The following is a 13,108-nucleotide window of genomic DNA, read 5'->3' as shown; positions in this document are numbered from 1 at the left end:
CTTCAAGAGAACGACGAGCGAGTTCTCTCTCTCTCTCTGTATATAATTTTTATTGAATTTTCTGTTTTGCAATTCAAAGTACTCCTTTTCACATCCCTTTTTTTTAAAAAAAGAGTTTATTAGACAAACAGGTTCTTAAAACACATGCAATACGAACAAAATAACATTCACTATGTTATAAAGATTATAAAGAATATACAAATATTTGATCCCGTGCTAAATTTGCCCATTTGCCCTCTGACGAAGAAATGACCAGTCCATAATTTTAATGGTAGCTTTATTGTAGCTGTGAGAGACAGAATAACAACAGGAAAACCCCCAGAAACCCTCACTGTAAATATAAAAAGAAAAGAACGGAAAAGAACAGAAGAAAGAAAAAACAAAGAGAAAGAAGAAGAATGAACGTGTGAATAAAGGCAAAGACATAATGTTATCCACCGCTTAAATCAGCAAAGAAAAGGAATTTCCGACTATGCCCATTCCTTGTTACGCTGGACCTCTCTGCAGCTACCGAGGCAGCGAGGCGTGCAGAAACCCCGCTTCCCCTCAGGGATGCTGTGTGGTCCGTTGCCAGGGAGACGCAGAATCTAGAACTCTGAGCGGCATCTCAGGTGAGAAGGATGCTCTGTGCAAGTGTGCCTCCAGCTTGTCTATGAGGCTGCCTGTGCTGGGGTGCGGCAGAACAGGGGAAGGTGTTCAGAATGTGACCTTCTGGACCAGGGTGCCAGAGCTTCTGAATCATCTCAGATTTGGCCCGGGAACTGAAAATCCGCTAATGGAGCAGCCTCCAGACAGTAAGGAAGAGGGGTGTGCTTTGAAGGTCAGAGAGAGGGAGGGAGAGAGAGAGGGGATTGTGTTTGGAGAGAGGTGTCATAGACACTGACGATGGTGATGAATTGAATTTGTATACTGCCCTATACCTGTAGATCTCACGGTGGTTCATATGTAAAATTGCAAAACCAAAACCACAAAATAAATAATTAAGTACCTTGGGTTAAGGGAAGCGGGTGGCGCTGTGGGTTAAACCACAAAGCCTAGGACTTGCCGATCAGAAGGTCGGCGGTTCGAAGCCCTGTGACGGGGTGAGCTCCCGTTGCTCGGTCCCTGCTCCTGCCAACTTAGCCGTTCGAAAGCATGTCAGAGTGCAAGTAGATAAATAGGTACCGCTCCAGCGGGAAGGTAAACGGCGTTTCCGTGCGCTGTTCTGGTTCGCCAGAAGCGGCTTAGTCATGCTGGCCACATGACCCGGAAGCTGTACGCCGGCTCCCTCAGCCAGTAAAGCGAGATAAGCGCCGCAACTCCAGAGTTGGCCACGACTGGACCTAATGGTCAGGGGTCCCTTTACCTTTTACCTTGGGTTAAGAACTTAATTCATTCTGGAGGTCTGTTCTTAACCTGAAACTGTTCTTATCCTGAAGTACCACTTTAGCAAATGGGGCCTCCCACTGCTGCCACGCCACCGCGCAATTTCTGTTCTCATCCTGAAGCAAAGTTCTTAACCTGCAGTACTATTACTGGGTTAGCGGAGTCTGTAACCTGAAGCGTCTGTAACCCGAGGTAACACTGTAATAAAAATAAGAAAAAAGACAAGCCAGGAACACACCTTCTCAAAACACGTTTAAAAGGGCATCGGGTAGGCCAGGGGTCAGTAACCTTTTTCAGCCGTGGGCCGGTCCACCGTCCCTCAGACCATGTGGGGGCCCAGACTATATTTTTTGGGGGGGAAAGAACGATTTCCTATGCCCCGCAAATAACCCAGAGATGCATTTTAAATAAAAGGACACATTCTACTCATGTAAAAACACGCTGATTCCTGGACCGTCTGCGGGATGGATTGGGATGGCGATTGGGCCGCATCCAGCCCCTGGGCCATAGGTTGCCTGCCCCTGGGGTAGGCCCAGATTCTGTGTCTCCTGCAGACTCAGAGCTGAAATGCTCTTTAAGTTTGTTTTGCACCCCTGAAAAGGTGTGTCTGCCGCCTCCAGCCGCTGTCGCATGATCTCTGTTGCCCCCTGCTGGACACAGTGGCAAATGCAGACATAGTCCCGGACTGCAGTCAGACAGTCTATAGGACACAGGTCCTGGATCACTGCCTTGCCGTGGCGAAGGGGCTTGAATAACCCGTGCAGGGCCACCCAAGACGGACAGGTCATAGTGGAGAGTTTTGACCAAACGTGATCCACCTGGAGCAGGAACCGGCAAGCCACTCCAGTATCCCTGCCAAGAAAACTCCATGGACAAAGACAACAGGCATATAAAAGTTATGACGCTGGAAGATGAGCCCCTCAGGTCGGAAGGCGTCCAACATGCTACTGAGGAAGAGCGGAGGACAAGTACAAGTAGATTCAGAGCTGATGAAGCGGCTGGGCCAAAGCCGAAAGGACGCTCAGTTGCGGATATGCCTGGAAGTGAAAGTCCAATGCTGTAAAGAAAAATATTGCATAAGAATGGATGCTTTTGAATTCTGGTGCTGGAGGAGACTCTTGAGAGTCCCATGGACTGCAAGAAGATCAAACCTTTCCATTCTGAAGGAAACCAGCCCTGAGTGCTCACTGGAAGGACAGATCCTAAAGCTGAGGCTCCAAGACTTTGGCCACCTCATGAGAAGAGAAGACTCCCTGGAAAAGACCCTGATGTTGGGAAAGATGGAGGGCACAAGGAGAAGGGGACGACAGAGGACGAGATGGTGGGACAGTGTTCTCGAAGAGACCAGCATGAGTTTGACCAAACTGGGAGGCAGTGGAAGACAGGAGTGCCTGGCGTGCTCTGGTCCAGGGGGTCACGAAGAGGCGGACACGACTAAACAACAACAACAAAGGGCCGGCCCACTGCCTCAGGTGGCAGGATCAGTAGGGGCAGCAGATCCCCGTGTAGATCTTTACCTCCCCCCCCCCACTTTGTTCCTGATGTAGATCTTCACTCACCTTTCTTCCTTGGTGGCAGGGGCAGGGTGTGTGTGTGTGTGTGGAGATGCCATTTGGCAGTTCCCCTCAGGGACAAAATTTCAGGGGACCATTCAAGAGTCCCCCCCCACCCTGCACCCCTATGCCTGAGAGTTGCATCCAGCACCCTCTTCGCCAGGCCAAGGAATCGCAAATTGGGTGGCGCATAGGAAGATAGGAAACTGCTTTGTCCTGAGCTATTGTTCTGCATAACCCAGTGTTGTCTACACTGGCAGACAGCTGCTTTCCAGGGTATCAGGGCAGAAGGCCATCTGCAGATGCTCCTCCACTGAGCTAAAGCCCAAAACAGGCACACCTGAAGCTCCCTAATACTCAGCCGCCCATCATCACAGTGATCCACACGACGGGCACCTCCAGGCTTGACTACTGTAATTCGCTCTACGCGGGGCTGCCCTTGAAGCTGTCCCAGAAACTCCAGCGGGTGCAGAATGCTGCAGCGAGGCTCCTCACGGGGTCTCTGCCATGGGAGCATATTCACCCAGTGCTTTTTCAGCTGCACTGGCTCCCGGTAGAGTACAGGGTCAGATTTAAGGTGCTGGTTTTGACCTTTAAAGCCCTTCACAGCCTAGGACCCTCGTACCTACGGGACCGCCTCTCCCGGTATGCCCCATGGAGAGCCTCAAGATCCATAAATAGCAATACCCTAGTGGTCCCTAAGGAAGTCAGATTAGCCTCAGCCAGAGCCAGAGCCTTTTCAACACTGGCTCTAGGCTGGTGGAACGCTCTGTCTCTTGAGACCAGGGCCCTGCAGGATCTGATTTCTTTCCGCAGGGCCTGTAAGACAGAGTTGTTCCGCCTGGCCTTTGGCTTGGAGTCAAATTGATTCCCTCCCCCTCTTTCTTTTTTCTTTTTCCTTTCTCCTTCTGTGATGAGGCTGCATTTTAATATTTCATGTTGTATTTTAATCTTGTTTTTAAGTTGTATTCATTCAACTTGCTTTTATTATTGCTTGTCAGCCGCCCTGAGCCCGGCCTTGGCTGGGGAGGGCAGGGTATAAATAAAAAATATTATTATTATTATTATTATTATTATTATTATTATTATTATTATCTAACTCAGTACTGCCTACACTAACTGGCAGCAGCTGTCCAGGGTTTTTGGTGGGGAACATGCCCAGCTCCACCTGTGGACTGAACCTGAGCTATGGCCCTTCCCAGATAGGAACGCGGGAATCAATGCTGAGTCCATGTAGCTCAGTATGGGCTGCTCGGACTGGCAGCAGCTCTCCACGGGGAGGAAAATACCTTGAGCCTTCTGTAGTTCGAGGCTGCCAACTTTAGACTAAGAGGCAGAGACTGCCCCCCCCCAGGTCACCACCAGCCAGGTGGATTTGAACCTCTCCCAGGAGGTCTGCGCAGGTGCTTCAAGTTTGTGTGCTGGGTGTTTGTGTGTGCCCGTTGTTGTTGTTGTTTAGTCGTGTCCGACTCTTCGTGACCCCCTGGACCAGAGCATGCCAGGCACTCCTGTCTTCCACTGCCTCCCGCAGTTTGGTCAGACTCATGTCTGTAGCTTCAAGAAAACTGTCCTCTGTCGTCCCCTTCTCCTTGTGCCCTCCATCTTTCCCAACATCAGGGTCTTTTCCAGGGAGTCTTCTCTTCTCAGGAGGTGGCCAAAGTCTTGGAGCCTCAGCTTCACAATCTGTCCTTCCAGTGAGCACTCAGGGCTGATTTCCTTCAGAATGGAGAGGTTTGATCTTCTTGCAGTCCATGGGACTCTCAAGAGTCTCCTCCAGCACCAGAATTCAAAAGCATCAATTCTTCAGTGATCAGCCTTCTTTATGGTCCAGCTCTCACTTCCATGCATCACTACTGGGAAAACCATAGCTTGAACTATACGGGCCTTTGTTGGCAAGGTGATGTCTCTGCTTTTTAAGATACTGTGTAGGTTTGTCATTGCTTTTTTCCCAAGAAGCAGGCTTTAATTTCGTCACCATCTGCACTGTTCATGGAGCCCAAGAAAGTAAAATCTATCACTGCCTCCATTTCTTCCCCTTCTATTTGCCAGGATGTGGGGCTGGGCTGTGGGTCTCGGCTGGTGCTGAGCTTGCCCCCCTACCGTTGGGTGTGCGTGCCAAGCGGACAACGCCGCCTGCTCCTTGGTGCGCGTCGATTCGAGCGCTTGCGCTTGGGAATAGCAGAGCTCGCCATATGGGAATGCGCATTTCGAGCGCTCCGCGCGTGTCTGGGGGCATGTCTGAGTGCCGGGAGGCTGGGGGGAGAGCCACGCGCTGATGCTCTCCGGCTCGGGCCATCTGCCAGGATGTGCGAGTGTATGCGCTGGCCCCCTGCAAATGCACAAGCGTGTCGGTGGCTCTGAAGTTGTGAGGTTTTAACCTTTGGCTAAAGAGCAGGCCTCGCCAGAAACGCCACGGCCGGGTGTCCATTTATGTGCGCGTTTTGCGCTTGGTTGCGAGCCCTCCACGGCGGTTACGCGCGCGGAATGGCGAGCCGGAGACGCCTCCGATGTTTCCCGCTGGGCACCCGGGCGGCCAAAAGCTCGGCTGCGCGCTCCTGGGTACCGATTTCCAGCGCGCAACAGAAAGCATCTTTGGGTACCGGCGCGAGCGCGCCAAAGAGGTGTCGCGTTTGGGTTGCGCCAGCCCGGGTTGTGAGGATGGGCTCCGGGTAGCGCCAGCCCTCTGTCTCTCTCTGTGTGCGCGCCTTCCGCCAGCCTGGGGGTGGGCCTTGCCTCCTCCTCCTCCTCCCCTCCCCCTCCTCCCCCGCCTCCTGCTCCCCCCTCCCCCCCTCCGTCTGCTTTTTCGCTCCAGAAACTGCCATGGAGGCAGCTGAGACGCAGCTGCTTGGGAGGCGGACGGAGAGAGCAGGTCAGTGATGGGGGGGGGGGGTTGATGGAGAGGAGGGGGCGCAGCCACAACTCCCGCAAGGACCCCCGCAACCCCCCTGCTCCCCTCCCCTTGCATCACCGCAGCCTTTCCGTTGCGTCCCCTTCATCCGTCTCTCTTCCAAGCGCCTTCACCTCTCCAGGGTCTCTTCTTCCTCTCCTCCTTCCCCGTCCCCCCTCTCTCCCCTCCCCCTCTCCACTTTCCACCTGTGGCTGCCCTCCCCCCCACCCCCCGTCCTGTGCCCACCTTCAGGGGCACGCGCAGCCCTCCCCCTCTGAGACCCTTCCCCACCCATCTCTCTCTTTGCAAAAAAATATAGAGTCACACCTTGCGCTGATGACATCTCAGGCGGTGGTTATGTCATCCGGCGGGCGAGGAGGGTATGTGGTGGAAATTCCAGTCTCTTTGCTACCCGAGACCCTTTCCCCAAATATACACCTCTTGAGGAGTCCCGGCCCCGTTTGGAGAACAGGATTAGGGGGGGAAACCGGTGGAGAAAAAGGAATGCAAAACGGGAGTTTTCTGGAGAGTGTTTGGGGTAGGGGAAAGTGGGTTTTCTGGAAATGCGGCTGAATTGTGTGTCTCTAACACACACACACACACACACACACACACACACACACACACACACACAGGTTCTGGACGCTCCATCCTTTTGATCATTGAGGAGTTAGTCCGTTTTCCTGCCCCCCTTCCCCGGTTCCATCTGGACCCCACCCCCTTGAAATTGTGTCTAAAAGGGCTGCAGCGAGAAAAGGGCTTCTCTTTGTCCAAGAGGAATTTCATCTCTCTCTCCGCACCCCTCCAGCTGCCCACCCGATTTCTCTCCCCCCCCAACTGACCCAGTTACATAACCCTCCAAGAAAGAAGCGAGGATGCGATCTTCGGAGACTTGTGGGGTTGTGGAGGCCTTAGGAAGAATGTATCCCATACATTCGTTGGGTGGTCTGTGCCCCATAAGAGAACCCCGGTGGGGCTAGGGGGCTGCCCGGCCCTCCCCACCCTCGCCCCAGATTGCCCCACTCTGCAGACACTGCAGCAGGCAGAAGTTCAAGGGACAGATACACGAAAGCCCTTCTTCACGCAGTGCCGTTAACCTGTGGAACTCCCTGCCACAGGGATTTCAAAGAAGGTTAGGCAAATTTGTGGAGGAGGTGAAGAGGGTTAGAGAGGCAGCCATGCTTCTGAATGTCAGCTGCGGGAGGGAAGAGGGCTCTTGTGGTCGCATCCAAGAGAAGAGAGTTCTTGACTTGATGGTCTGTTGGCCTGATTCAGAAGGCTTGTCTTGGAATCATTGAATTGGAGAGTTGAAAGGGACCCCCAGGGGTCATTTAGTCCAACCCCCTGAAACGCAGGAATCTCAGCTCAAGCATCCAGGACAGGTGGACCAGGTCATTTTGGACTCAGCTGTCCATGGAGACACAGGTCCATTCTGTGTCCAGCTCCATCTGGTACGCAGGATGAGACCCTCCCTGCCCCGCAGACTGTCTCGCCAGAGTGGTGCATGCTCTGGTTATCTCTTGCTTGGACTACTGCAATGCGCTCTCCGTGGGGCTACCTTTGAAGGTGACCCAGAAACAACAGAAATTGTGCTCCAGTGGCGCGGCAGCAGCAGGAGGCCCCATTAGCTAAAGTGGTGCTTCAGGTTAAGAACAGTTACAGGTTAAGAACGGACCTCCGGAACGAATTAAGTACGTAATGAGAGGTACCACTGCAATTATTATTTATACCCTGCCCATCTGGCTGAGTTTCCCCAGCCACTCTGGGTGGCTCCCAATCGAGTGTTAAAAACAATACAGCATTAAATGTTAAAAACTTCCCTAAAGAGAGCTGCCTTCAGATGTCTTTTAAAAATGGGATAGCTGCTTATTTCCTTGACATCTGATGGGAGGGCGTTCCACAGGGCGGGCGCCACTACCAAGAAGGCCCTCTGCCTGGTTCCCTCTAACTTCGCTTCTCGCAGTGAGGGAACCGCCAGAAGGCCCTCGGTGCTGGACCTCAGTGTCCGGGTAGAACGATGGGGGTGGAGACGCTCCTTCAGGTATACTGGACCGAGGCTGTTTAGGGCTTTCAAGGTCAGCACCAACACTTTGAATTGTGCTCGGAAACGTACTGGGAGCCAATGCAGATCTCTCAGAACCGGTGTTATGTGGTCTCGGCGGCCGCCCCCAGTCACCAGTCTAGCTGCCGCATTCTGGATTAATTGCAGTTTCCGGGTCACCTTCAAAGGTAGCCCCACATAGAGCGTGTTGCAGTAGTCCAAGCCGGAGATAACAAGATCCCCTTTCTTTTATTTCTAACTTTAAAATTGGGCCTGTGACGCAGCTGCCGCTCAGAGGTTTGCAGAACGGAGTGCAAATCCATAAGAAATTGTTGCTGATGCGTCAATTAATATAAAGCATAAAGCCAGGATAGCTTTGCAAGCGCAAAAACCAATTGCACGAATATTAAAATATAAACACCCATAATTAAAATGCACGATAAAGCTATTCCATTAGAATTATTACAGTATAGGCACCCATAATTAAAATAGGCAAGGAAGTAATTCCGTTAGAACAACACGGTAATTAAAACAGAAGTTTGGGTTGGAGAACTCGAGGGAAAAGCCTGCGTAAATGGAGGGGGTGATTTTAAAAGCCGGCAGAATGACAGTGTAGATGGGGAAGAGCAGTAGCTCAGAGGTAGAGGATCTGCAGAAGGTTCTGAGTTCGATTCCTGACACCTCCAGGTAGGACTGGGAATGCCTTCAATCTGAAACTAGGACAGCTGCTGTTGGCCAGTGCAGACAATACTGGGCTGGATAGACCAAGAGTCTGAGGCAGCTTCCTGTTGCTGGAAACCCCAGGAGGGGAGGGGGGTGTTCTTATGGTCAGATCCTGCTTCCAGGTTTCTCCCCCTCCTGCTTCCAGCCAACAGAGGACACTAGGGATATCCCCATATGGGATAGATCCCCATGTATATACTTTGTAACTAAGTCTGCCTTCAGGGATCCAACTGTGAACAGATGATGTGAGTAAACTTCTTTTATATACTTTACACAAGATTGTGGTGTGTTTATTCTTTTAAGAGGCACGCGGGTGGCACTGTGGGTTAAACCACAGAGCCTAGGACTTGCCGACCAGAAGGTCAGTGGTTCGAATCCCCGTGACGGAGTGAGCTCCTGTTGCTCGGTCCCTGCTTCTGCCAACCTAGCGGTTTGAAAGCATGTCAAAGTGCAAGTAGATACCGCTCCGGCGGGAAGGTAAACGGCGTTTCCGTGCGCTGCTCTGGTTTGCCAGAAGCGGCTTAGTCCTGCTGGCCACATGACCTGGAAGCTGTACGCCGGCTCCCTCGGCCAGTAAAGCGAGATGAGCGCCGCAACCCCAGAGTCGTCCGCGACTGGACCTAATGGTCAGGGGCCCCTTTATCTTTAAGGGAACTTAGCAGGAACCTGATAGTGAGAGGCTTACACAAGCCTGCAACCAGTTATCCGCTGTGCGTTTAAAAGGGGAATGTAAAACTCTGCTAAGTAAAGGAACTTGGTAGCTCAAGTTAGGAAGGCTATTGATAAACAATATATCTTCTCCTGCCTCCCTGAATATTCCCACACACCTGCCTCCTGCTGAAGTTCTGCTTGTCTGCCAGAAGATGGCGAAAGCTGCTTGTGTTAACATGGTGGGCGGCCGACTCTCCTTCCTTAGAGATTTATAAGCAGAGGATAACAAATGTTGGAAATGTAAAGAAACAGAAGGTACATTCTTTCACCTTTGGTGGACGTGCCCAAAGATTAAGGCTTTCTGGGAAATGATATATAATGAACTGAAAAAGGTATTTAAATATACCTTCCTGAAGAAACCAGAGGCCTTTCTCCTGGGCATGGTCGGCCAATTGGTGCCAAAGAAGGATAGAACTTTCTTTATATATGCTACAACAGCAGCAAGAATACTCATTGCAAAGTATTGGAAGACACAAGATCTACCCACTCTGGAAGAATGGCAGATGAAGGTGATGGACTATATGGAATTGGCAGAAATGACTGGCAGAATTCGGGACCAGAGAGAAGAGACGGCGGAAGAAGACTGGAAGAAATTTAAAGACTATTTATAGAAATATTCTAAAATTTATGAATGTTAGAAGGATGTTGGATAGAAACTAAGGGGTTTCCAGCTGTAATGCTTTAGGAGATACAAAAAAAAGGTTTACAAATGGGTAAAAGCTTAATGGTAAGTATTTGGTGAACTAACAAATTGAAGTGGAATACAAAGAAGGGAGGTATGAGGAGGTCTGGGGAAATAAGCGTAAGGAAGATATGCTATGGGAAATTATTTGTTTTTTAATTGTTTTTATGTTGTATGTTGTTTTTCGTTTTTTTAATTTTTCATTTTCATTGTTATATTTTAAAAACTTTAATAAATATCTTTTGGGGGGGAAATATAAGCAGAGGTTAGACAGACAACTGCAAGGGATTCAGTACTCTAAGGGGGTTGGACTAGATGACCCCTGGGTGTCCCTCCAAACTCTACAATTCTCCTCTCCCGTTCTGCCTTTTGCTGACAGAGGCATGTTTCCTCCCAGGTGAGGTGGAGACCCCCAATGTCGAAATAAACGAGTTGGAGGAGGAAGATGAGGAAGATGAAGAGGAGGAGGAGGACGAGGACGACGAGGTGGAGGTCAGGAACTTGGACTCTTCGGACGACGAGAATGAGCCAGACGAGGAGAAGCAGCGGGAGTTGAGAGCCCAGGTGATGCGTTTGCTGGACGAGCTGGAAGAAGTCCGGGAGGTGGCCCTCAAGCACGAAGGGGATTCCCTCGAATTGCAAGGTGGGTGTCTTGCCTCAGGGCTGTGGGGTCCCTGGAACCTGCCAATTTTTTCAGGTCATGTCAGTTTCCTCCAGATGACCCACCTGTGGAGCGATCTGCTTGCACAAATCTTATGCAAAAAAGTTATTTTATATATCTGCTCTTTGGTATGCGTTCGCACAGATTGGCTTATGGTTCTGAAAATGGGTGGTAGTATAGCGGTTTGCCCGACTCTCTAAGGAAGAGAATAACACAATAAAACAGTCACAGTTCGTTGCACAATCCATACTTTTTAGCTTAATTAATTCAACAAAATCGATGGAGCAACACCGAAGGGACCGCCCCAGGGCGCAAGACTGGGGCGTATATATGGGGGTCTTGGGCTGCCCAGATGACAAGACCCCCCACTCTGCTTTGCTGTGACTACATTATTTCCACAGCATTTGATATTTTCATTTACATACATTCATTTGAAATAAGATGGGTTTACGAAGCAATTCTCTATCCTCCCACCACGCTGACGAAGAATTCTATGAAACAGTAGTCATTATCCAAAATCACTGTTCAGTGTTGGACATCATATTTGCTGAATACACAAAGCTTCACAGCTTGTCTTTCACCGTACAAAGCCTGGTACCTCGATTCTTTTAAAGATTTCCAGAGACTTTGAGACTAAAGTTTTCATTTTGGACTTGTTATGGTTTGAAGGAATTCTATAAAAGATTGTCTATTCTGTTGCGTATGTACATGGTCATCGTGTTGCCTAGACATTGCTGACGTTCTCTTTGCAACACAGGGGTATGTTTGGTTTTTTATTGTGAAAATCCTGACAGAAGAGTTTAGCCAATTTCAGCTCGGGCACTGCTTTCATCTGCAGTATTCCGGGTATGTCTGGGAAATTCTGGATGTATGGCAACTCTAACAAGGCGCCATCCAGCCGCCTTAGGGACTCCACTCTGGGTTTGTGATGGAATTTCTCCTGAGCCTCTTTTCCCTCAGAATTTATCCCACAAGGCAGCAAGTAGAATTTAATACAGTGGTCCCTTGGTTCTCAAACGCCTTGGTACACAAACAGCTAGGAACCCAAACCCTGCAAACCTGGAAGTAAGTGTTCCGGTTTGTGAACTTTTTTCAGAAGCCGAATGTGCTCCGTTTTGAGTGCCACACTTCCGATCTGAGTGCCACACTTCTGTTTTGAGTGTTACACTGAGATCTGTCTGCTTTTGCTATTTATTTTGTGTTTTTGCAGCTTTTTTTTGTTTTGGTTTTCTCAGAGGCGGAGCGAGCTGCTCTGGCACCCAGAGTGGCAAACATGCTGTGCTCCTGCAGGCAGGGCTAGCCGCCCATGAGGGCAGGGCAAGGGGCTAGCGTCCCAGGAGGGTTGGCGCCCGTGGCAATATCACCCCCCCCAGGGATGACACCCAGGTGGACCGCACCCCACGCACCCCCTTTCCTCCGCCAGTGGTTTTTGTGACTGTGTGGAACCCAGTTCAGCTACTGATTGATTGTGTGACTGCAGTACATTGTTTATTGCTTTCATTTTATGGATCAGTGGTCTTGTTAGATAGTAAAATGCATGGTAATTTGCTGTTTTAGGGGTTGTTTTTAAGTCTGGAACGGATTAATCCATTTTGCATTACTTTCTATGGGAAAGTGCGCCTTGGTTTTGGAACGCTTTGGTTTTGGAACGGATTTCCAAAATGGATTAAGTTTGAGAACCAAGGTACCACTGTAAATGGTAAAGGTGCAGGCAGCTTTTAAGCAACATTGCGCAGGGTCTGCCAAGCTCAGCCTTGGTTCCCCAGCCAGGAGGCACACGCCTGGTTTTGGAACGGACTTCCAGAACGGATTAAGTTTGAGAACCAAGACACCACTGTAAATGGTAAAGGTGCAGGCAGCTTTTAAGCAACATTGCGCAGGGACTGCCAAGTTCAGCCTTGGTTCCCCAGCCAGGATTTCACTTTGCTTCTGTAACAGAAGCCAGGGTTTCGGAAAGACAGCTGTGTAACACAGAGGAGCCATAGCAAGGAAGGTGATCTGCACGTTGCTTTTGAGAAGCTGAAGAGAGGGAACTCCTGGCTTTGGAATTTGTGGCTGCCTCCTCAAGAGGTCAACAGTTTATTCTGCTTTTTCTCTCTGCGGCAGGGTTGCTGGAAGACGAGAGACTTGCCAGTGCTCAGCAGGCAGAAACCTTCACGAAGCAGATTCAGAGACTACAAGGTCAGTCCTGGCCTTTGTGTTTGTTTGTTTGTTTGTGTGTGTAATGAATTGGTTTACTGATTTAATGCAATTTTATTTAGTGTGTAAATATGCCACATTTTCCCGAGCTGGGTTTCAAGGCAGCTCCTGACATTTGAAAACTTTGCTAGAAAATAGCGGTAAGCCAAAAAGACACAGCACGTAAGGAAAAAGGAATGGGGTTGGAGAAGGAAAAATATATATGCAAACTTAGGCATCTGTTCTTAACAGTTAAGGTTCTTATTGGAACCAGCCAGGGATGAGAGTGGTTCATGGAGCCCAGCCT

At 50.0% G+C, this 13,108-nt stretch overlaps 1 protein-coding gene across 5 annotated transcripts in view; it reads left to right on the top strand.

Annotated features, from left to right (window-relative positions):
• Nucleotides 1–606: 606 nt before the first annotated feature.
• CCDC136 (coiled-coil domain containing 136) overlaps nucleotides 607–13,108 on the top strand; it is a 51,542-nt gene continuing 39,040 nt past the window's right edge. The window contains exons 1-3 of one of the 5 annotated variants that reach the window (XM_083461368.1): nucleotides 607–794; nucleotides 10,360–10,605; nucleotides 12,730–12,804. In XM_083461368.1, the coding sequence (XP_083317494.1) occupies nucleotides 653–794; nucleotides 10,360–10,605; nucleotides 12,730–12,804 (463 nt within the window). In that variant the 5' untranslated portion in view covers nucleotides 607–652. Of the gene's footprint in view, nucleotides 795–5,687; nucleotides 5,788–10,341; nucleotides 10,606–12,729; nucleotides 12,805–13,108 lie in introns of those variants that run through there. The other 4 variants (XM_083461369.1, XM_083461367.1, XM_083461371.1 and 1 more) reach the window with 4 other exon arrangements.

The sequence above is a fragment of the Podarcis liolepis genome (assembly GCF_965112155.1).
Source record: "Podarcis liolepis genome assembly, chromosome: 10".
NCBI lineage: Eukaryota > Metazoa > Chordata > Lepidosauria > Squamata > Lacertidae > Podarcis > Podarcis liolepis.
The sequence above is the reverse complement of the archived record's forward strand: the minus strand, read 5'-3'. Positions and strand labels throughout refer to the sequence as shown.